At 38.8% G+C, this 24,823-nt stretch overlaps 4 protein-coding genes and 1 long non-coding RNA gene across 6 annotated transcripts in view; 1 reads left to right on the top strand and 4 right to left on the bottom strand.

Moving 5' to 3' along the window:
• The window catches only part of LOC137738798 (uncharacterized), a 44,468-nt gene extending 43,761 nt beyond the window's left edge, over positions 1 to 707 (bottom strand). The window contains exons 1-2 of one of the 2 annotated variants that reach the window (XR_011069056.1): positions 637 to 707; positions 25 to 87 (exon numbers count right to left, since the gene is read on the bottom strand). This is a non-coding gene — a long non-coding RNA (uncharacterized lncRNA). The remainder of the gene's footprint in view (positions 1 to 24; positions 88 to 636) is intronic. The other variant, XR_011069057.1, reaches the window with a different exon arrangement.
• A 1,718-nt stretch (positions 708 to 2,425) lies between these two features.
• On the top strand, positions 2,426 to 5,714 carry LOC137739165 (protease Do-like 1, chloroplastic). The gene is made up of 8 exons (XM_068478680.1): positions 2,426 to 2,914; positions 3,157 to 3,279; positions 3,888 to 4,059; positions 4,414 to 4,451; positions 4,566 to 4,764; positions 4,866 to 5,018; positions 5,130 to 5,264; positions 5,404 to 5,714. The coding sequence occupies exons 1-8, from the start codon at positions 2,463 to 2,465 to the stop codon at positions 5,479 to 5,481; spliced, it is 1,350 nt and encodes a 449-aa protein (XP_068334781.1). The 5' UTR covers positions 2,426 to 2,462; the 3' UTR covers positions 5,482 to 5,714.
• Positions 5,715 to 5,836: 122 nt separating this feature from the next.
• LOC137739166 (carbonic anhydrase 2-like) lies at positions 5,837 to 9,195 on the bottom strand. The gene is made up of 8 exons (XM_068478681.1): positions 9,007 to 9,195; positions 8,107 to 8,318; positions 7,810 to 7,975; positions 7,634 to 7,687; positions 7,427 to 7,515; positions 6,809 to 6,917; positions 6,573 to 6,731; positions 5,837 to 6,161 (listed from the first exon to the last, which is right to left on the bottom strand). The coding sequence occupies exons 1-8, from the start codon at positions 9,190 to 9,192 to the stop codon at positions 6,123 to 6,125; spliced, it is 1,014 nt and encodes a 337-aa protein (XP_068334782.1). The 5' UTR covers positions 9,193 to 9,195; the 3' UTR covers positions 5,837 to 6,122.
• Positions 9,196 to 12,014: 2,819 nt separating this feature from the next.
• Positions 12,015 to 20,981, bottom strand: LOC137741033 (phosphoglucan phosphatase LSF1, chloroplastic-like). Its single transcript, XM_068480841.1, has 10 exons — positions 20,556 to 20,981; positions 20,330 to 20,436; positions 19,441 to 19,900; positions 19,243 to 19,314; positions 13,900 to 14,021; positions 13,490 to 13,705; positions 13,303 to 13,408; positions 12,946 to 13,058; positions 12,582 to 12,726; positions 12,015 to 12,400 (listed from the first exon to the last, which is right to left on the bottom strand). The coding sequence occupies exons 1-10, from the start codon at positions 20,865 to 20,867 to the stop codon at positions 12,281 to 12,283; spliced, it is 1,773 nt and encodes a 590-aa protein (XP_068336942.1). The 5' UTR covers positions 20,868 to 20,981; the 3' UTR covers positions 12,015 to 12,280.
• A 3,678-nt stretch (positions 20,982 to 24,659) lies between these two features.
• Positions 24,660 to 24,823, bottom strand: part of LOC137739269 (uncharacterized) — an 864-nt gene continuing 700 nt past the window's right edge. Inside the window, exon 1 of the mRNA XM_068478822.1 lies at positions 24,660 to 24,823. This exon is cut by the window's right edge and continues 700 nt beyond it. Within this exon, the coding sequence (XP_068334923.1) occupies positions 24,660 to 24,823 (164 nt within the window).

Raw genomic sequence — 24,823 nt, 5'->3', positions numbered from 1 at the left:
CATTTTTAGAAGGGGTCCACTCACAGTACTTCGCCGTCGAAAAGCCACGCCATCTAGCGAAGAAGGAAACGCCACAGATAATCGCCCCTAAACACATAAATGGTACATTTAGTCAAACTCTACTCAAACGATTGAATTTGGGAAAACGGACATCGAAAACGGGTTCAGAACGTCGAAATTAGCCTAGGAGGGTTCCCGCACGAAAACTCAAAAAGTCAACGGTCAAAGTCAACGTTGACCGTTGACCCGGTTAAAGTCAAAGTCAACGCCGACCGTTGACCAGGTCAACGGGTCAACGGGTCACGGGTTTGGGCTTTAGGGTTTTGGGTTAGGGTAATTGGGTTTAGGTTTTAGGTGGGTTGGGTTTGGATTAGAAGGAAAGTGGATTTGGGTTTGAAACCTCATGGCCCAAAGGCCTAAATAAAAGGGTAATGGGTTTGGGCTTGCAACCAGGGTTTTGGGCTTGGCAGGAAAGGCCCAAAGGCCTTTGGGTTTGGTGGTCGCCGGATTCCAAGGAGGGAGAAGGCCGGTTTTCGGCCGGAAAATTCCCAAGCTCCTTTGGAGCTCAAAACTCAACCAAAACATGTCATTCAATATACCAAATTGAAGCCCCGAAGGTAAGGAATCGAAATATACCCTTGGTTCCCGTCATCGTGGTCGGAGTTGGCCGGAAAACAGCCTGGAAGCCACGGGTGTCCGCCGGAACTGGGTAAGATTCAAATGAGCATAACTTCTTCAATACTCAATTAAATTGGGTGAAACAAAACGGAAAGTTGTAGTACTCAGCGAGACGAAGAGATTGATACCTTGCACGCCGGCCAACTCGCCGTGGTTTGGCCGGAAATCGCCTCGAAAGTCACTGAGGTCGCCGGAAACTGGGTAAGATTCAAATGAGTATAACTTCTTCAATACTCAATGAAATTGGGTGAAACAAAAAGGAAAGTTGTAGTACTCAGCGAGACGAAGAGATTGACATCTCGCACGCCGGCTAAATCGCCGTGGTTTGGCCGGAAATTGCCTCGAAAGGTGCGGTGCTCGCCGGAAACTGGGAAATGCCTCCGAGGTGGTTTTCTTCGTGGTTTGACGTCCAAAGCACAACCACAGGGTTAGAAAAGAGTTATAGGTGTGGGCATGGGTGTGTGTGTGTGTGTGTTCTTGTCGGAGGAAGGAGCACCGAGAGGAGGAGAAAGGAGAGAGAGCACGGGAAGAGAGAGTGAGGGAGAAGAGAGAGACTTTTCAGTAACAAAAAAAATAAAGGAAAAGGAAAAAGGGAAGAGACCGGGGAACAAAAACAGGGGTGGGCCCCTTGGGCTCACCAATTAAGGCTAGAAAAACAATTTTAAAAAGGAAGGTACCCTCCAAACTTAGTGAAAATACAAAAATACCCATTTTCTTACGTAAAACCCGGGACGGGTTCTTACATCCTGCGTGTTGTGAATATGCATGCTGCCTTTTGGGAGACTCTAATCAATTGTTTTTAGTTCCGTAATTGCGTTTCATAATTCAGGGGTTTACACTAATCATATGTTACCATGTTGGATTTTGAATTCGAGATTCAATCTAATCCGTTGAAGTCATCGAAATTCGCTGTAATTAGACCGATTGATTGGGATTGGATTGGATTGGATTTTGAACGTCCTAATAATTTGTTAAGAAAATGGTGTGAAAGTTTGTTAAAACAGGTGTAATAGATAACTAAATTTCTAATATTGTTGTACGTAAACAAAGTGTTTACAATTGTATCTGCAGCCATTTTAGATTGTTTACGTAGAAAACACTTATACTCTTATACACATGTATTAGAAGCGTTTTTATTATAAATATTTTTTTTACATCAAAAGTTCAAATGCTTTTCTGGCAACTGCTTCTACACAAGCACTAAGGTCTGGAAACATTTTATTTTATTTTATTTTCGCAAAATATGATCAAGTATTTTTTGTTGTAAGAAACCGTTATTAGATGGTCTAGAAGCATTTGTAAACAGGAGAATAATTTGCATGAATTAGGTTTAGGATTACTCTGGCGTTTTAGTTCAATAATGTAATATCATGTGAAAACACTTGAATATTTTTTAGTATTTTTTTTTTAGTACATCGATGTTTTTACACTAAGTAGATGGGGAGTTCAACAAAGCCACACAATAAGCAGCCTAATTTGGTATCGAATTTGCCATCTACGATATTCAAACTAAGACCTCTCACTCCGAAATGAAGAAAAATACCACCAGACCGTAATACCGAGTGACTTTTCAATATTTTATTATTGAATCTAAACATTACAATGATAATAACTCGTTTCACGTAAGTCACTCTCTTTATTAGTCTTGCATTGAGTCCCAACTAACTCTCATTACAAGACAATCCACCACAATGTTCGTTATATAATTTGCTTGGATATAAATAACAAATAGGAATCGAACCGGACACTGCTTCTGGAGCAGCTGTGCAGGAGAAAATAACCAGATGGCTGCTTCTTCACTGATTTCCACACACTTCCACTCTTCCTCCCCAACTTTCTCACCACTTTCTCGCTCCCCAAACAGAAAGTTCCTTCCTTTCCCTCTCTCCAAATCCTTTTCCCTTCACAAACCCGCAGCCTCAACCTCCCCCATCCTCTCCCTCCACCGCAAATCCCAGAAGCGGTCTCTGATCCCGCCGTACAAGTCCTACTGTCCCCCGTGCCTCCACAAGCTTCTGCTCGCCACCAAGAACCCCTTCTTCTCGGGTCTCGAATCTCTGCTCATTTTTTGCGCTTCGGCGGCTCTGTCGCTTTCCCTGTTCATCGCCGATGTGGATCCCGCCTCCGCTTTCGTCGTCACTCCGCCGAGGAAGCTGCAGTCCGATGAGCTCGCCACGGTTCAGCTCTTTCAAGAGAACACTCCCTCTGTTGTTTACATCACCAATCTTGCAGCCAGGTACTGTTGAAGTTTGAACCTTTTGGATTTTGCTGAAAATTGAGCCACTTTTGGAAATTTTCAATTTCTCTTAGTTTTTGTATACAAGCTATATCCTACTTTAAATAAATCTAAACTGCGGAGAGCGGGATTCGCACTCGGGCGGAGGGCACATAGCTCTAGCCGCCATATCTGCACTTTTTATTTCGGTTTAACTTGTGATTTTTGGGATTTTTTGCGTGATTGGTGTTTGTGGGTTTTAGGCAGGATGCGTTTACTTTGGACGTGTTTGAGGTGCCGCAGGGGTCTGGATCAGGCTTCGTGTGGGATAAAAACGGCAATGTTGTCACCAATTACCACGTGATTCGCGGCGCTTCTGATCTCAGGTCAGTTGGTTTCTGATTCTTTCTTTGTTGAAATGCATTTGCTGCTTTGTTGCATCAAGTTTTGGTTCGGAATTGTTACTTTGGTTATATTATCAGAACAGTGTGATGCTTTAATGTGGTTCTGCTTTGCCTAAGCATCATATGTATTGCTAACCGAAGTTTGATAAGCTTGTTGGACCTACTTCAGTTTTGATAAGCTTGTTGTAATTTTGCTGAAGTTTGCAGCTTAGTTCCCGTTATGGGTTGTATCTTTGATAGCCCATAACATAAGCATCATGTTACCAGATTATGGAGTTTGTAGAGTCCGGGATTAGAAAGATGTAATGGCTTGCATTTGAACTTTTGAGACCCTTTTAGTTCATTGCGTTCCGAATCCTTCATATTTATGTTGAAACTACTTTTGCCATCAATGGAATCTTGTCCACTGTATGTCTGATTAATTGATTTGCTTTTCTAGATAGCGCCTTCATCATCTCACTCTTTTTAAGGGCCGGTCTTCAGTATACTTACTTTTCTCCGGTCGTGCATTGGACACCTTTTGGTTGCAAATTCAGCTAATGGTACTTTTCCTCATGGTTTGCATTCTAAAAACTGCTACTTATTTACAGGGTCACGCTTGGTGATCAGTCAACTTTTAATGCCAAGGTTGTTGGATTTGACCAAGACAAGGATGTTGCTGTTCTACATGTTGATGCTCCCAAAGAGAAACTAAGGCCTATTCCAATTGGTCAATCTGCAGACTTGCTTGTTGGTCAGAAGGTGTTTGCTATTGGCAATCCTGTAAGTATTACTTTACTTTCAACATGTTTTCTGCATTATGCTTGTCTTTTCTTTGAAATACAATGGAGATATCGTTATGTATCACTATACTCATTTAGTTCAATTATCAATAGATAATGGGTTAGGTGCAGTAATTTTACTCATCTATCAACATGATTGTGCTTACGGAGGCTTAACAAGTTTTAGTACATTTAATGACCTTTGTTTTTGGTTATGAAGGAACATCTCTTTCTTGCAACAGGGCTTATAATTGGATGATCATTCACTCACTATTGTGTGAAGGGTTTCGTTATGGCTTTAAGCATATGGTTAAACTAACTGACAATTTGATTTCTGTTTTATGTAACTTTGCAGTTTGGGCTTGATCATACTCTTACCACTGGCGTTATCAGGTACGAATTCCATGGACTCGATATTGACATGCCTGAATTGGCAACAATGGTCTTGTTTTCCATTCATTCTCATTCTACGCTCTTTCACTGATGCACTCTTTCTGCTATTTATAGTGGGCTTCGTAGAGAAATTAGTTCTGCTGCTACTGGCCGTCCAATTCAAGATGTTATACAGATAGATGCTGCCATTAATCCTGGTAATAGTGGGGGGCCACTTCTAGATAGTACAGGAAGCCTTATCGGGATAAACACAGCTATATATTCTCCAAACGGTGCATCATCCGGTGTTGGATTTTCAATTCCAGTTGACACGGTGAGTACACATCACATGAAGTTCATTCCATTGACATTCGTTCTTTAACATGCTTCGATATAAACCTTCTGACTTGTATTTTAAATTCTTAACCTGTTCAGGTAAATGGTATTGTTGACCAATTGGTCAAATTTGGGAAGGTCACGAGACCTATTTTAGGGATTAAGTTTGCACCTGATCAATCTGTTGAACAGTTGGGGTTAAGTGGTGTGCTTGTCTTAGACGCACCAGCTAACGGTCCAGCTGGCAAAGCGGTATTCTCTCCTTTCCTATTTTTCTAATCCAAGTTTCATGTGCTACAGAAACTCATTTCGTTTTGTTGGATAAAATGACAAAACTGGAGCTGATGAACCTCCATTTTGCAGGGACTGGTACCAACCAAGCGCGACGCCTATGGTAGACTCATATTGGGTGACATTATAACATCTGTGAATGCAAAAAAGGTCAGCAATGGCAGCGACTTGTATAGAATTCTCGATCAGTGTAAAGTGGGCGATCAGGTATGTTCTCTTATCACATCAGACCGTCCCTTGTTGGAACCATTCTAACACAAACGCACTTTTCTCCCTTCGGCCAAACTAAGGTAAATTTGTTCTCAAGCATTTTTAATATTTCAACATTATGATCTTCCGAACTCAGGTGATTGTGGAAGTGTTGCGCGGTGATCAGAAGGAGAAAATCCCTGTTGTGCTTGAATCAAAGGCCGACGAGACATGACCAGTTGAATGGTTCAGCATACGTATTTAAAATACAGTACCTATAGATTGGGAACGAATCACCTTTGATCTAATGAGTTCTCAGTTAACCGAAAAAGGGAACATCTCGCCATTATTTATGTATTGATAGTTTTAGAAGGATCTTGCTGTACATAAACTATTGTAATTAACACAATTATCCGTCGATATATTGTAGTTGAATCTTCCATGTTTATGATGCAGACTATTTTTGTATGTGTATATGGGTCGGGTTTATTTATCTTCGGGTATGAGGCTGCACTAGTAAAAGCATCAAATTCCAGGTTATATAATGACATAGGACGTATGTGTATAAGGCACACTGAAAAATCTCTCGTGGATAAGGCTGGCGTGCTTTGGGATTTGATATGTTGACGATGATGAATGGATAATTGTTGTGCAGTTGTAGCGATATTTTAAACTATTTTAATGTACAAGTACGATGATGTGAAGTAAGTGCAATGAGACGGTCACATTGCCTTGATGTAAATAGAACAACCCAAAAGCTAGGTAGAAATATTATGGAGAACTTGGGATATGGATGAAGATTATAACATTCAACTCTTGAAACGAAATTAGTGGCTTAAATTTGTACGTAATCATCACTTGTCTCTCTCAAATGCCCTAGAGCTTCCAGTGCAGTACGGTAGCCACCTCCTTAACCTAAAACAAACAAAACACGAAAATTGCAGTACACTCAACGGAAACAAATTTCAACTATAAAAAAATAGTAATTACGATTCAATAAAATTTTAAGAAAACAAAAGGAGCCAACGTGGATCTCATTCACTACACAAATTTCAAAATTTAAACTTAATCCAACGATGATAAATAGGATGGTGAGCATCACAACCACTTGAAAGAAGTGAGCAAAACCATTCCCTTTATTTATTCGCAAACCAGGTAATTACAAGCTCGGGGAAATTATAATTATTGCTGCGAAATATCGATTACATTTGCAGACGTGCTTCCGAGGACATTGCAGATGAAATTAAGAAATAAATTAGAAGTACTTAACGATAATTAATTAGGAAGCAATTGAGTTGCATGGGAATTATGTGATTACGATCATACGGAGAAGGTGGGGTTGAGGCTGAAATCAACATCCCAGAGCTCAAAATGTCCATTGACAAAGTCATAGTATCCTCCCTTGATTGCTAGGGTTTTCTTCAGCAAACCCTCTCTTACAAACGGATAGCTCAGCAGGTTTCCGATCGATACATTCACCGCCTCCTGCACTCGTTTCAGTCGGTTAGTAAGTTAATACGGTGCTAACCAGTAAATACGTGGATTCATGTGTCGGTACAAACCTTTTCGCAATGACTGCATAGTTCAGGGAAAGGAGTATCAGCACCGTGATCTGCCTTCACCTTCTTCGCTGCCGGCGATCCGACACCAATCCAGTCTTCTATGAAGTCACTGCACCATCCATTCATCATTTCGCAATTAAGATAATAAATAAGTGTAATGTTAATTTGTTTGGGGTTGCTTCTGGAAGAGCTAGAAGTACTTTCTAACAACCTAAAACAGTTAAGAGTTCTTTTGGCAGCAAATGTTAAAAGATGTTTTTGGCTCGTAGAAGGGCATTCTGGAAGAACAACTGAAAGCACTTAGACTTTAAATGAAAATTTTGACTTGTTTAAACTAAAAGTACTTCTAACAAAAACAATTCGAGCTCGTTTGAAAGTGTATTAAAATGATTAAAAATATTTGTGATGAGATTTTTTTTGGGTTTCAAAAGCACTTTTAAGTGCTTTTCGGAAGAAGTACTATATGTGTGCTTTTTGCATGAAGCACTTAAAGTGTTATTCCAGTATCTACTTGAATTTTTATTAGAAATTAGTTTCAAACAGATTTTCACCAAAAACGTTTTTAATCATTTTAAAATCATTTACAAACAAGCTGATAAGAGTGGGTTGCTTGCTTACGTGCCGAGGGTAGACCCATCTTCTGGAATAGACAGGAGTGCCTTGATTCCTCCACAGGCGCTGTGCCCAATCACCACTATGTATGAAACCTACAAATATATATATTACATACACAAGATTAATATTACTAATGAAAACAGCATTTGGCTAAATACGATTAATTATTACAAAACCAAGAAACTAAACTAAAATGCATGGATTAATTACCTTGAGATGCAAGACAGCATACTCAACGGCCGCCCCAGTCCCAGCGTATTTAACCTATTAACACGTACAGAGAAAATTAAATTAAAATCTCGTTCAATATTATATATACAGGGACACACAAAAAGCCACGTTTTGTTGTGGCAGAACACATAAAAAGTCTGAGGAAATATGTAAACCTTATCATACGGTGGGACCAAGTTAGCAACTGTGCGGACAACAAAAGCCTCTCCTGGCTGCATATCCAGAACATGTGATGGGCAAACTCGAGAATCCGAGCAAGCAAACAGCATAAACTTGGGCCATTGTCCTTTGGCAAGTTCACCGTACAGAGCTGGATTCTTGCTGTTAAATTAAGGCACAAAATGGTTATAGTTAATTTGTCTGCAAATATATATATATATATATATATATGTATGACTGTCAGTCGGAAGCTAATCTCGTTTAATCCTCTATTTAGTAAAAAGAGAGCATACTCGTATTTCTCCTTCTTGAAGTGAATGTAGCCGCTCTTGAGCCTATCAGCGGCATCATAAGGCTTGGTGGCGCCGCCGGCCTCAGCTGTCGCCAGCTCGGCTGTAACCTGCTCCACCTTCGCAGCCGCTTCAGCTCTCAGCTCCTCCTTCTCACTGAGAAGTTTCTGCAGAGATGCAATGGCCTCCTCGTACTCCTTTGCCATTTCTTCTTTCTAATTATTTTTCACACACGCAAATAATATGTTAACATTTAATTTGTTAACATGTACTTCTTCCTTTATACCTTTTTATTTCACCTAAATATCGATTAGGGAAAATTAGTACCATACATGTGTCATTTTTCTTTTTTATTTACTTGGATTCAAACCATACATGTGTCATTTTTAAAGGATGTTGAATCAATGAACAGCGTGCACGTCATCCCGATAAGCAGAGGATTGGTTGTGTGATAAGAACACTGATTAATCATAGATCACAATGAACATGTATAATCAAACGTGTTCAAGTCTGGTATTGTACACCAGTAGAGTTCTCTACCTATCCCGGTTTCACCACGTGAACCAAAGAGCTACCAGGGCCGTAAATATTTATGAGGCTGCAATACATATATTTTCAGACAACCGCAGCCACTGCAAGAAAAACTGACAATAATCACGGGCACTTAGTGGCACAGGATGGGATAGGTAAAAGGCCTAATAGTGGTTGTATCGTCATATTTACATGCAACCAGCTAGTAGACCTTTTACACATCCCGCCCTTTGAAACTGCTAGTGTCAGTGACTATCGTCAGGTTTTCGATGTCGAGTGCAGAGCCTAGGGCAGTCACATTGTCATATACACTACTTGAAACTAATGTACACATGATGAGTTGAAGGATATAGAGAGAGTGAGAGAGAGTACCCGAGTGATAGCAGGAACGGAGTTAACAGGTTTGTTTTGGATAAGGTTTGGAGGAGGAGATCTAGAAGAAGAAGAAGTGCTGATCCTGGCAGAAATACAACTAGGTTTCCTGCTGGTAGCAGAAGAGAGGGCGGAGGACGCGGAGGAGGTGAGGTTGAAGCTCTTAACTAACGAAGCTGAAGACATGGTGGCCAAAGAACTCTTGAACTGCCTGGCTTTATACACCTCACCGTTGAATCCATCCTCTATTCAAATAGTGAAATAGTGAAAGTGAAAGCTCAGTCAACGAGAGCTTCTAATCTGCATGGATGAGGTTTGGACGTCGGAGATGAACCCAATCTCTCTATCTCCTTTCACTACCACTCGCCATTTGCATTGCATAGCCATCATGCATCGCTACACCTTCTATCTGCCCTTGTCATATACAATAGGGCTACTCTTAATTTTTCCTTCATCGTCTTCGTAAAAAGCTACTTTCATGCATTGCCTGTTTGTCACAAATATTATTTTGTGTACCGAAAATACTGCCGTTTAGTGTTATCATTCTACATATTAAGGTACGTTAATAAAAGACATGCACATAACAATTTGAACATAATAATAACACTACATAATTATAGTGTTCTAAACCAAAAATTTACTTGTTTGCCACCTGCCGCTGCGCCATTTGTGTTTTTGCCTTGTTGAACTACATACATATTAATTTATGAGTAATGTTAGGGAGACTCAATTTGACACAAAATTTACAAACTAAATGATGTGTCACCAATTTAAATAATTTCATTCCCAATTCCTAATCTCCTAGCTAGCTATCTACTTTGGTGACTGATGAACAAGGAAAAGATATACAATTTAATGAAACCTACCATCCCATTCGTAGGGTCAACCTGCAGTCCCTCTCAAATGAATTGCTTCTAAATTCTGGTTGAGTTACTTAATATATATCAAATTGTTCATAAAGGTAACCCACATTTCTCTTTTTATTAAGTATTTCTTGAATCAGCGTTTTAAACCATTACATGTCACGAGTTCGTTTCTCTTTTAAGGTTTAGAAGATTAAATATCATTGCATGTGGAGTATATGTTATACATTGTTATATACTAGAAAGACTCTTCGTCTTTCCACATTCAGTCTCGAATATCCAATGTCAATGTATAGACTCCCCATATATATTGAGTGCAATTTTGCTTACCATCCTCAAGTGGTGGTAATACTCACCATCATATTTATCACTGTTTGATGAGTTTAAATTTTAGAATTTGTGTCTATCTATTACACAGATCTCAAAATTTAAACTCATCTAATGATAATAAATATAATGGTGAGCATCACCATCACTTGAGAGTTGTGCGCAAAAATATATCTTTATATATCATTTTCAGTTTTTCATGCATGGCAGACAATGTAGATAGAGTTAACTTATATATACCACAAAGCCAAAATGTGAAATCCAAAAGAATAAAAAAATAAAAAATAAAAACGAAAGGATTGAAGAAGACATGCTAGCTTCTGGTTCTGGGCATCTCTAATATCCTGGTTGAATTGGAATTAATGGTGGACATGCGTGGGTGATGGATTACACAGATAAGGTCCTACTCCTATCCTTAAAACATATGGCTCCTGTGGATTCTAATAGCCACTATGTATAACCTGCGGTCTGATTTCTCACTTTTCTATGCTATGCCATATATTATAGCTGTGTGTCATACAATCATGGTAGTAACGTGATGAGCAATGTGTAAACATAAATGTGTACACTTGATGACAAGACAGAGTCTCTCGAATGAGAGATTTTTTACTATATCCAGAACACGGGGCAGCATACTACATGTCATCATATAATTGGAGGAACACTTGAAAAAATAACCTCCTCCCATTGTATAATGATATGTAGTGTTGCATCCTACATTCTGTGTATACTGAAAAATCTCTCCGTCGAATATGTTATGACTTATGACTCTCTAATCTTTGTTGTGGCCTCTGGGCTGCCCAATTAAACCCACAATAGGCAATTCCACAACGTTTGGTGGCTCTTCTGCACTGCACTCATCATAAGATCGATAGCCTTCGTTCATTAATCCTAGTTTCTTCTATTTTTCGAAGCAGAGAAATTAAATGAAAACTAAAAGATCGTACCTTCATGTCCCATGATTGTTCAACTGAAATGGGGACAATGCAGCCTTGCGCAGTTGGTAGAGCACCATAAGGGAGAGTGGAGAGTAACTTACGTGGAACATGAGATGCGATGGTGTTGGCATTTCAAGCCCATCACAGACCGTCATATGTTTCAACTTTTCAACATGACATAGCATAATTGGTTTGGAATACCATCACCTTAGCATCTCAGTTGCAGGTAAGCTCTTCTCGAGAAGTGGGAGAGAAGGGTGGGAGTGTCTGATAAGTTGATGCAAACTCTTATAAAAGCTCCGTCGGTGACTTAAACCGATTGCGTTATGATACATGTCGACATTTTCTAACCAAACACTGTGTCGACATTTCCTAATTAACAATGTGTCGACATCCTTGTGTCATATTTCCGGCATACTTTAGATTAGATGGCATATGCTGATGTTGGCCCCCGCTTCCCAGCCATTGTGATGGAGAGAGATTTTTCAATGTGTCTGGGTCACAAGATGATACACCATATTGTTATTATAAGTGGAGGGACACTTGAAAAATAAAAATTCTCTCCACTTATATAATGACTTGTGGTGCATTGTTTCGGGTACACTAAAAAGTTTCTCAATGTAGTCGTTGATAGACAAAATCCTGACAAATCCGGTCAACCCCTAATTTCTTGCAAAGCCTAATTATTTTGTGTAATCTTATCTTTGGGATTATATTTTCCTTGTAAGTAATCTCCTTGTATCTCACATATATACTTGTAAATCAAGCAATGAAATCATATTGTTACAAAAAGTCTATCACGTATCGTCATGTATTTTAACTTATCTCCTTAACATCAGGTGATTATTTTGGAATACCGCCTTTTTGGCGTTGCCAACCATTGTGGCTTTTTACTTCATCCATCACGTGGGTTGTTTGTACATAAGCTTTCCATGGATAGTGTGCAAGTGCTGTAAAACAAATTTATTGATATCAGTAACATATAGCCCCATGAAAGGCAGCGATAACAGACCAACCTCAAGAATTGCATCATGCTACATTTATGAAAATGTCTTTATTTTAGGGACTCAGCAGAAACTAATTTGCATGATCTGTATGTTCTAGCCTCGAAAAATCGTCAGATCGCGGTATGGTGTACTTGCCAACCTACTTTGGAGCTAGTCTAATCGGGCATATTGAGAATGAAATGCAACGAGCAGCTATTGCCAGCATGAAGCGCTCGTTTTCTGTCAATGGCCTCTCAATCACCTTCACAATATTCACATCCTAAAACAGCAAAATGTCAAAACAACCATCATCCATCAGTGTCATTTAGGGGGAAAAGCATACAAGTCCAATTTTTTGCTTACCGGAAGAGAAAACAAGTTCAATGGTCTAATCTACTTGCTCAAATTCGTAAGAAAAGAACACAATCGACAAAAAAAGAAATGCATATTAGTGCACTGACCTTTTGCGGGTGTTGAACAGAAGGTCTCGCGCTGGCAGTATCGCCAATAATGATTATATTGTTGACATTCCCACTTCCATCCCTTTCAGATGGGGACAATGTTGAATGCCGCCAATTCCCATTAACAATGAACTTGTAGTAATACCTGCAGACGATCATCATATCACTGCTTAAAATGAATTTAGATAAACTCATCATGCGACATTTTTCAAGATTAGCTAGCCTATGAGAAGTTGAAAAGATTAACAAGCAGCAATGCATTAGCTTGATAGAATATTCAATACTACAAGTTAACCGAAGGCATTAGATCTCATATTTTGATTCTAATCATAATAAACAAAAAAACACAATGACTTTTACTTACTTTCCCTGTGAAAGTCTGACTTCTGCTTCCCATCGGGATCCACCTTTGTGAGTTGCCCGAATTGGTTCTTTCCAGTTTGCAGTGAAATCTCCAACTAAGGTTACATCCTCCCCCTGTAAAACAAGACAGACTGAATCAGGAAGCACAAACAGAAACAGAATAAGTTCTATTACTGCTCAACAACAGAGCGGTATAATGCCTTAAAGACTACGTTCTTAAAACTATCTACAGATCTAGTCCTACGCCAAGGCATCAAGAAAGAAATTTCTTGCATTGTCCCTTCCGATTTATACAATGATCAATTTCACTGCTAAGTATACGTAGCAAATTGAAGTTGAAACTGAAATTGTCAACTACCTCTTGTCCATTCCATACAAATGTCACAGCATGTGTTGGAGGTCCATCATGTTTCCCATTTTCCACCATGGCTATAAGATCCCATGTTGCCCAAGCAATTGCCGGTCTGCATTGAAATTTCATGCTAACATGTTCCTTTTCATAATGTATAAAACTCAAAAGAAAAGAGGATGGTTGAGATGCTAACCTGTCAGGCTTACATAAATGCAACCCGGTGACAAAATTATAAGCTGCGTGAAGGGAAGTATCAGTCATCCAGTGTAGGTATGCTATTACACAAGCAGGAGACCGATCAAAACCAGTTGTACAAGTAACAAACACACGATGATTCTTCTTTAATAAGCGTAATAATAACCCCACACAGAATGGCAGCTTCTTCCTCAAATCAAAAGAATCTCCATCCCTGCAAAAGAAAAGGTTCAGAAGTTTTATGAGGCCTCGTTAGTGAGCTGTTTAAAGCATTACATTTTGACACTTTCAGAAACTCATTTCCATTTCTGAAACTCAATGCACAACCTCCATGATTTGAAGTGACTTCAAAAGAAAGATAAATTTTGTTCATCGATAAATAGAATAGCGCACAGATTGTTTCGTTACCTTATAGGATAGTTGATCATCAGAATATCGAACTTTTGGCATGACTCATTTATTGCGTTGGAATTTATTCCCCAATTTTCTGTCTCAAATCCACTTTGGAAATTCAGTATAGCAGTAACTCCCTGCACGAAGAATTGTTGAATTGTAATCTTGTCTTGGCCCAAAGATAATTGATCCGGCCCATACACAAAGAAAGATCCATGCACATGCTAGAGAATTCTAGCAAAGTTCAAGTTGGTGGAAGAGTCTAGAAGAATGGTGAGGATTCCACCAACATACAAGATTAGTGTAGATAATTCTAGCTTAGGAAGGTAGTGGAATTATCTAGATATCTCTAGCATGATGTTTTCATGCTTCTCCAAGGTTCCATCCATGCCTATAAAAGGAGAAGGCATCCACACCATTTGGAACAACCAAGAGAGCAAGTAGCAAGAAGTGAGAGTGTCAAGTAAGAAGTAAGAAGAAGCAACAAAGCTTCTAAGAGTGTTTGAGTGTTTGAGTGTTTCCTTTTGTACTAAGTTTGTGAGTGAATAAAAAAACCTTGTGTAATACTTTGAGAATTCTTTCTTTCTCTTGCCTATCAATTCTGTTGCGTTACATTTTTCTTTGTGAGATAAACATCTCTAGAATAGTGAAGCATTTTTAAACCCCAACAAAGTGGTATCAGAGCTATGGCTAGCAATGCTATGGCAGCCTTCCAAGTTCCAGTGCTCGACAGCAACAACTTCGATAATTGGAGTATCAAAATGAAGGCCCTTTTGGGTGCACACGATGTCTGGGAAGTCGTGGAGAAAGGCTACACTGAGCCAGAAGATGAAGCTACTCTGTCTCAACCCCAGAAGGAGAGTTTGAAAGATTCAAGAAAGAGAGACAAGAAGGCTCTCTACCTCATCTACCAAGCATTAGATGACAATGGCTTTGAGAAGGTCTCGAGTGCAACCTCTGCCAAGCAAGCATGGGAGAAGCTTCAAACCTCTTACAAAGGAGCCGAACAAGTGAAAAAGGTTCATCTTCAAGTATTAAGAGGTGAGTTCGAATCTCTACAAATGAAAGGGTCTGAATCAATCTCTGATTATTTCTCAAGAGTCTTAGCCGTTTCCAATCAATTAAAAAGAAACGGAGAAAAGTTAGAAGATGTTAGAATTATGGAGAAGATACTACGCTCGTTGGACCCCAAGTTCGAGCACATTGTCGTGACGATTGAAGAAACTAAAAACTTGGAAGAAATTAGTATAGAGCAATTAATGGGTTCGCTACAAGCATATGAAGAGAAACATAAGAAGAGGCAAGGGAATGATGAGCAGCTCCTTAAGACGCATGTTCAGCCAAAGAAGAAAGAAGAAAGCTTCGACAACGAGAGAAACCGATATGGAAGAAGTCGTGGTCGAGGTCGCGGACGTGGACAAGGGCGTGGATGTGGTTGGAACTTAAACAACCATAGCAACTACGAAAGAGGAGAAAGCTCAATAAAAGGTCGCGGAAGAGGACGCTCAAACTCAAGGTATGAAAAATCTCAAGTTCAATGCTATAATTGTCAAAAGTTTGGGCATTATGCTTGGGAATGTAGAGCTCCAAACAGCAGACTTGATGAGAAGGTCAATTATGTGAAAGAAGAGAAAGAAGAGAATGGTGTTGTGCTACTAGCATGCAAGAACAATGATGGAGACCAAGACTATACATGGTACCTTGACACCGGCGCTAGCAACCACATGTGCGGAAGAAGAAGTATCTTCGTAGAGCTCAATGAATCAGTGAGTGGCAACGTTTCTTTTGGAGATGAATCCAAAATACCCGTAAAAGGAAAAGGTAACATCCTTATTCCCTTGGAAAATGGCGATCACCAATTAATTTCAAATGTCTACTACGTGCCCAATATGAAAAGCAACATTTTGAGTTTGGGTCAACTCTTAGAAAAAGGTTATGATTTTCATACGAAAAATTATATCCTTTTTCTTAGAGATGACAAAGGAAGATTAATTGCCAAGGCGAAAATGTCAAAAAATAGAATGTTTCCCATGAACATTCAAAACGATGTTGCAAAGTGTCTTAAGATATGTTACAAAGACATATCTTGGCTTTGGCATCTTCATTTTGGGCATCTTAACTTTGGGGGATTGGAGTTATTATCTAAGAAGGAGATGGTGCGAGGCTTACCGTGCATTAGCCACCCTGATCAAGTTTGTGAAGGATGTTTACTTGGGAAACAGTTCAAGAAAAGCTTTCCAAAGGAGTCGACCACAAGAGCCCAGAAGCCACTCGAGCTCATTCACACCGATGTGTGCGGTCCAATAAAACCAAGCTCTTTGGGTAAAAATAATTATTTCCTTCTCTTCATTGATGATTTTTCAAGAAAAACCTGGGTGTATTTCTTGAAGCAGAAATCAGAAGTCTTTGGAGCATTCAAGAAGTTTAAAGCCGCTGTAGAAAAGGAGAGTGGTTGCAAGATCAAAGCCATGAGATCTGATCGAGGAGGAGAATTCACTTCGAAGGAATTTCAAGAGTTTTGTGAAGAAAATGGAATTCGTCGACCTTTGACAGTTCCAAGATCCCCTCAACAAAATGGAGTGGCGGAAAGAAAAAATCGAACCATCCTCGACATGGCTCGAAGCATGCTCAAAAGCAAGAAATTGCCTAAGGAATTGTGGGCAGAAGCTGTAGCATGTGCTGTCTACCTATCCAATCGGTCTCCAACAAGGAGTGTGTGGGGAAAAACTCCGCAAGAAGCATAGAGTGGAAGAAAACCAGGTATTTCTCATCTAAGAGTTTTTGGAAGCATAGCCCATGTACACGTACCAGACGAGAGGAGAACCAAACTCGACGACAAAAGTGAGAAGTTCATCTTCATCGGCTATGACACCAATTCAAAAGGCTATAAGCTGTATAATCCAAACAATGGGAAGACGGTGATCAGTCGAGACGTGATGTTCGATGAAGAAGGAGAATGGGATTTTGGCCCACATGCAGGTGATCTTCACTTCTTTCCTCATTTTGAAGAAGAGAATGAACAAGGGATGATGGAGCAAGCAAGAGAGGTTCAACAAGAATCCACTACTCCACCTACTTCACCAACATCAACCAATCATGGTAATTCATCAGCATCAGCATTGTCAAGTGGGAGTCTAAATGAAAGAGAAGTACCACGCACAAGAAGTATACGAGATCTTTATGAGCTAACTGAAAGACTTGATAATCCTACACTTTTCTGTCTCTTTGCTGATTGTGAACCAGTCGACTTCCAAGAAGCAGTGCAAGATACTAAGTGGAGGAAAGCAATGGATGAAGAAATTGAAGCAATTCAGAAGAATGATACATGGGAACTCGCTATTCTTCCGAAAGGACACAAAGCCATCGGAGTCAAGTGGGTGTACAAGACAAAGAAAAATGCCAATGGAGAGGTCGAAAGATACAAGGCAAGACTAGTGGCGAAAGGCTATAGTCAAAGAGCTGGAATCGACTATGATGAGGTATTCGCACCCGTTGCTCGGTTGGAAACTATACGATTACTAATTTCTTTGGCAGCTCAAAACAGTTGGAAGATTCAACAAATGGATGTGAAGTTCGCCTTCCTAAATGGAGTCCTTGAAGAAGAAGTCTACATTCAGCAACCGTCAGGCTATGAGATCAAAGGGCATGAAGACAAAGTTCTGAAGCTGAAGAAAGCCCTCTATGGGTTAAAACAAGCGCCACGAGCATGGAATAGTCGCATCGACAAGTACTTTCAGGAAAACAACTTCATCAAGTGCCCTCATGAACATGCTCTCTACGTCAAAGTCAAAGATGGAGATATTTTGATTGTGTGCTTATATGTGGATGATCTAATCTTCACTGGGAGTAATCCAAGCATGTTTGAAGAGTTCAAGAGAGTGATGACCAAAGAATTTGAGATGACCGACATCGGGTTGATGGCATATTACCTAGGCATTGAAGTTAAGCAGAACGAAGAAGGAATTCTCATCTCCCAAGAAAGCTACACAAAGGAGATACTGAAAAAGTTCAAAATGGACGACTGCAAGCCCGTGAGCACACCAATGGAGTGCGGAGTCAAACTAACCAAGTATGACAAAGGAGAAAGCGTAGATCCAACATTTTTCAAAAGCCTAGTTGGAAGCTTGCGCTACTTGACTTGCACAAGACCAGATATTCTCTATGCTGTCGGATTAATCAGTCGCCACATGGAGAATCCCACAACTACACATTTGAAAACGGCCAAAAGAATTCTTCGATACCTCAAAGGTACTGTTAACTTTGGCTTGTTTTATTCAAGTTCTGATAACTACAAACTTGTTGGATATAGCGACAGTGATTGGGCAGGAGATTCCGACGATAGAAAAAGCACTACTGGATTTGTGTTCTTCATGGGAGACACTGCATTCACATGGATGTCGAAGAAGCAACCGATTGTCACTCTCTCTACCTGTGAAGCTGAATATGTAGCTGCTACTTCATGTGTCTGCCATGCAATCTGGCTGAGAAACTTGCTGAAAGAATTAAGAATGCGACAAGAAGAGCCAACAAAGATCTATGTCGACAACAAGTCTGCAATAGCTCTAGCAAAGAATCCAGTATTCCATGACAGGAGCAAACACATAGATACCCGTTATCATTTCTTAAGAGAGTGCATTGCAAGAAAGGATGTGCAAGTGGAATACGTGAAGTCTCAAGACCAAGTTGCCGACATATTCACCAAGCCACTCAAACAAGAAGACTTTGTCAGACTAAGAAACTCAATTGGCGTCACAAGACAAGATTAAGGGGGGATGTTGAATTGTAATCTTGTCTTGGCCCAAAGATAATTGATCCGGCCCATACACAAAGAAAGATCCATGCACATGCTAGAGAATTCTAGCAAAGTTCAAGTTGGTGGAAGAGTCTAGAAGAATGGTGAGGATTCCACCAACATACAAGATTAGTGTAGATAATTCTAGCTTAGGAAGGTAGTGGAATTATCTAGATATCTCTAGCATGATGTTTTCATGCTTCTCCAAGGTTCCATCCATGCCTATAAAAGGAGAAGGCATCCACACCATTTGGAACAACTAAGAGAGCAAGTAGCAAGAAGTGAGAGTGTCAAGTAAGAAGTAAGAAGAAGCAACAAAGCTTCTAAGAGTGTTTGAGTGTTTCATTTTGTACTAAGTTTGTGAGTGAATAAAAACCTTGTGTAATACTTTGAGAATTCTTTCTTTCTCTTGCCTATCAATTCTGCTGCGTTACATTTTTCTTTGTGAGATAAACATCTCTAGAATAGTGAAGCATTTTTAAACCCCAACAAGAATTTCATAGCAGTTAAAGAGAGACACAGAAAAGAAGTTGATACAATGTGTATATAGTATAGCAGTAACTCACCGCCACATTCGCCAACACCGCCACATCATCTTCTGTTTGTATGCATGATCCAACATATATTTGTTCAGTAATCTGACATATGAACATAACAAATGAGCATTTATCTGTAACTCATATGAACTATCAAACGAACATATCTTATCCACCCTCCAGTTTTCAATGCAAGTTTATAGTCGAAGAATTTGATGAACATCACACCTTACTGTAGCGCGTACCAAGAGCGTGATTATAGTACAGCTCGCCTTTAGAGCGATCCAGTGCCTTAACATATTCATCCAGTGGGAAGTTCCCAAGAGCCCATTCTCCATCTCCGGACTCCTCTTCAGCGTAAATACAAGCAAGCTGGCTCGGGGGTTGGGCAAGAGTATTCTTCTGCATTTGTGATTGAATATGACCATTTTGGTCACTCAAATAATTCCATCCTCGTGGTTTCAGAAACTTCGAGGAGAACGTAACAAAGCCAGAGTTCCCACCGGTTCCCGGAGATGACTGCAAACCTGAAGCCAGCACAGCCTTGTTCCAAGTTGCAAAAGAAACTCTACCTCTGTTGAACAGATTATCGAGATCATTCATAAGAAGCAGTTGCTGAATTGGAAAAGGAGAGAAGGGTCTCTCAAGAACCAGGCTAACAGATCCTGTTTTCTCCTTCAGCATCTTCCTGGAGAAACCAAAGACTGAAAAAAATAAAAAAAACAACAAAAATGAACACACATTCATGAACCAATTTCGAAATTTCGGCACACTTCTTTTTCAATTTTATGCAACCGGGATGAAAAATGCTATTGACATACTACGTGCGTGCAGACGTGGGCGTAATCACATTAGTCATAGCAGATGTACATCTATGCACCGAAGTTCGAATTTCTACCCCCACAGTCTTATATTCATTTAGATTAAAGTAGAATATGGTTTGTATGAAAGGAAAAAAAAAAAATAATGAAAAATACTTAAAAACTTTAAGTTTTAACAAAAATAACATAATAAAGAGTAAAGTGAATAGTATCAATGTAAAAATATGATTTTTCGTTAAAATGAACCGTACTGTCAACTTTTCGTTAAAGTTCAAAAAAAAAAATGACATACGCACTGTGTATCACCAAAATCGGTGGCCTCAACGAGCCGGCCGGCGGACAAATCCCCGGCCTTTTTCAATGTGTCGCCCACCATTACTATCCTGGACTTCTCCGCATTCCCCTGCAATATCAAATTCAATAAAAATTAAATCAATCGATCGATCAATCAATGAAAAGCTCTGAACTTTTGTTCAAGAGAGAGAAATAGAGACACGGATGAAGACGAAATAACGGAAATACCCCTTTCTTGAGAGCGTGGACGAAGATTCTGCCGTCGACGGAGAGCGCAAACCGAATCCCGAGCGGTTTGTCGAGAGTGACCATGTACTCGTTCAAGTTCATCTTGAACGACGACGCAGACGAACCGCCCGACTTCGCCACGATCCTAAACGCCCCGCCGTAGGAGCGGAGCTTCTCTGTCGAGGAACGACGGGAGGTGATGAAAGCCACGTGTCGTCCCCAGAACGCGGAGGAAGAGCAAGAGTCGTTGATCAACGGCGGAAGCGAAGAGCGATCGATAGCTCTGCAACCCGGAAGTTGCAGAGTCGCCATCTTCTTCTTCCCGAAGAATCGGTGACGGTTATTTCCGTTGAGGAAATTCAAACCGTTAGAATTTGTTGCCGAGATTGTGCTGGAGCGAGAAGCTTCTCTCTCTCTCTCTCTCTCTCTCTCTCTCTCTCTCTCTGTGTCTCTCTCTCTATCCAGTTCCAGTGAACTCTCTGAAGCGTGGGCAGTCACGAGAGTGCCAGCTGATCATACAATCTGGAGTGCCACGTGGATGAGTGTGAAGAAAGTTTGGACCAATCGGTGCCCGTGAAAGGTATGACGTTGACCGCTGGAAGGGTAGTTCTGTAATTTTAGTATGAAGTAGTTAGGAGAAGCAGGGTACGTGCTCCCGCGAGATTTTTATTCGTTTTTTATTTTTTTCTGTTCCCGCGATATTAGCCACGAATATCGGCGGCGTCAAATTAAGCTTAGGGTTTATAGAGTCTCGTGCCCTAAACTCCGGGATCTCTGAGTATCGTGGTTGTCACCGTTTCATATTTATTTAATGGTAAAAAGAAAGTAAGAAAAATAATTAAATGATCATTTATCGTTGAAGTAAGATTGAACAGGGAATAATTATAATTTTTTAGATCTTGAGATCTAGGAGAATAGGGTTGAGAGTTTAAAAACAGGGATTCTTGAGAATATGAGATTATTTTTTCTTTGACATGAGCGCTATTTTCGTTAAAAAAAGTTGATGTTTTATTTTAAAATCAATTGAGATGAACAAATTATCATAACACGCACAACTGATGTTAACACCCCTTCAGAATGTCATAAGAAGGTTTTTTACACTCAACACATAAAGGTATTCTTCCTCCAAAGCCACTAAATCAAGTAATCAGGCTTTGAAATTTGATCCAACGGCTAAAAACAGAGAAGTTAGTAAAAAATTTTAAAAGCTATAATAATTTTTTACCGTTGGATCAAATTTTAAGGGTCCGGATCACTTGATTTGATGATTTTGGGGAAAGAGATCTAGAGAAGATCTCTTTCCGTATACATCTACTGGGTTTAGAAGATAGTTGATGAAGAACTTATTTAATAAAGAAACAATTCATGATATCACCACCACCAAATGAGAAATTTTTTACTGTAACTGTAATAAAAGAGCCGAACATCCCATGTCATTACACAATTGAAGAACACTTAAAAAAAAAAAATTCTTCTAATTGTTAATAAAATGTAATATTTTGTCTCATGTTCGGGACACGCTGAAAAATATCTCCCACCAAATAATGAGTGGAACAAATTTATGTGTATGTATGTTAGAATTGATCACCATTGAATCAAGGGGCTTCAGAGCATATAAATTAAAGGAAAACTAATGAAAATGATTTGAAAAATTGAAGTTTTAATGATAAGGACAAAATAAATGATGAAGTGAATAGTACCAAGATTGATTTTTTAGAATAAAAATATGGTTTTTCGTTAAAGTGAACAATACCGTGAACTTTTTGTTCAAACTCCCTATAAAATAAATAGTTTATGAAATGCTACACAATTTCAAAGCCTCTAACGAAGCATGATCCTGATTTCTTTCCTCGGATTGATCACCAAAATAACACTTTTTATTATTTGGTACTCGGAAGTTTCTGAAATAAAGTCAGCTTGACCCACACTCCCAACTAATTTTGTACTCACATTGGTTATTTCTTCTTTATGTCATCAAGTTCACATCTATCTATCCATCTAGCAACTCACATCGAAAGGAGTCCATGTTTTGATTTATTGAAGGATATTTTGAAACCATCGATTCATTTGAAAGTTATTTTAAAATGATTGAAAGTATGGTTGGTGAAATTATTTTTATGATCAAATTTTAGTAAAAAAGCGCGTGAAATTTAAAAAAAAAAAAAAAAAAAAAAAAAAAAAAACTTGAAGTACTTCATACAAAAAAACATATAATTAGTGTTTATTACAAGAAGCACTTCGAGTGTTTTTAAAACTCAAAAACAATTTACCTAAAAAAACTTTCAATCATTTTAAAAAATTATTGAATTTCAAGATGATTGGCAACCAGTAATTCACGAAGGAGAAGAACTTGAATATGAAAATTTCCATCACATCATTTGTATAATACATAGAAGTAAAAAGTAAGTATGTGCTTGTGTTTTAGTTGAGGTGTCTTAATAAAGCAGCTCCACCGAAAATTTTATCAAAAAAATAGATAATCAAGGGCTAAAAGCTTTGTGAGACAGTCGCTTCACTTTTCCCTCACTCAACGCTCGATGGAGACACCCACTTTGTTATGAAGCCAAACACTACCAACCATTTAATCTTGGTAATTACGATGATCTCAACAATTATTGATAATGATTTAAGAGAGATTTTTCAGTATGATTATAATTATGATGATCTCAACAATTATTGATGATGATTCAAGAAAGATTTTTCAGTATGGTAACAACACGATTCGTCATACCTAATGTAATACAATTAATTAAAAACTTACAAAATAAAAATTTCAATCAATGATATTATGATATTTGTACCGAATTGTGTTTTCGAGTACGCACTGAAAATTTTCTTCACGTGAGGCAGGCATAAGGCGGCTTTCAGTTTGAGGCTTGAGCTCAGCACCTGGCAGATTTGGACTGATCAGAATGTGTCAACTTCCATCTGTTCCCACTGCCACTCTCTTATTTTCCAAATTTTGGGCAAGAAAGTGGTGCAACAGGATACGGATAAGGATTTTTTCCGGCTCTTCTTTATGAAAATTCGTATGTTCATCGTAAATTGTATAGTTAAAAATTATTTTAAATTTTAAATTGAATATAAATAGTATCTAATAAAAACATATCATAAGATGTATGATGAATGAATATAATTAATTGATCTCAGAATTCCCACAAAAGAGGCTTCGGAGTCGGAAACAATCTTTTTCCATTGGAAAATAACAGCAGCATAGTTGGACAAATGTGCTCTTTTTTTCTTTTTCTTTTTTTCAAATTAGAAAACCGAAAAGATCCTTCACCTTCTGATTTTTCACCATGAACGGGACGAAAAGGACTCGTATTGGTTCACAAAAAAAAAAAAAAAAAAAAACAAGTGCATTTTTGCTCATCATCATTTAATATGGTGTATGTTTATCATCTTATTTATCACAGTTAGATGAGTTTGAATTTTGAGATTTGTGCTTATCCACTACACAAATCTCAAAATTCATTTGATATGGTGTATGTTCATCATCTTATTTATCACAGTTAGATAAGTTTGAATTTTGAGATTTGTGCTTATCCACTACACAAATCTCAAAATTCAAACTCATATAACGGTGATAAATAAAGTGGTGAACATACATCACACTAAATGGTGGTGAGCAAAAATACTTCCAAAATAACATAAGGCGTATTGACGGGACTCGTACAATGTAAACTATTCTTTGAAGAATCATATATTTTTCGGTAATTTAACACTCGTTTGAAAGTATTTTGAAAGAAAATGACATGAAACCTAATTAAATTGATACAAACATCAACATTATTGGGGAAGAAAATGATATGAAACCTGATTAAATTGACTTCTAAACCAGGCACACTAAAAAGATGACGTCTTATACGAGAAAATAAAAGAGCAAATGTGAATATATACATCAACGGTTAACAATCATTCAAATCATACGTCATAGGTTTTTTAATCTGAAACTCACACACTTTTTTAGTGCACTAATCAACCTGTATACAAAATTAAATCGAAAAATTGTGTAAATAATTAGGCATAACCCTCAAACTAACTACGATTTGCTTGAACAAAAACAAAATTTAGTTAAATAATAGTTAAATTCCTATTAGATGTTCAGAGAGCAGGGGGAAAGCTTCTGCCCATGGCGTTCACACTAGCAAAGAACCCCACCAGGTCCTGCCTGTACGGAAGATAAGACCGCCGCTTATTATACCCGTCCTTCGCCACCGTTTTGTTCCTCACATAGAACGCCTCGTGAGCCATCGCCACCGCGTTTG

Source organism: Pyrus communis, chromosome 7, assembly GCF_963583255.1.
Source record: "Pyrus communis chromosome 7, drPyrComm1.1, whole genome shotgun sequence".
Taxonomy (NCBI): Eukaryota; Viridiplantae; Streptophyta; class Magnoliopsida; order Rosales; family Rosaceae; genus Pyrus; species Pyrus communis.
Note: the sequence above shows the minus strand (reverse complement) of the source record. Positions and strands in the feature narration are given on the sequence as shown.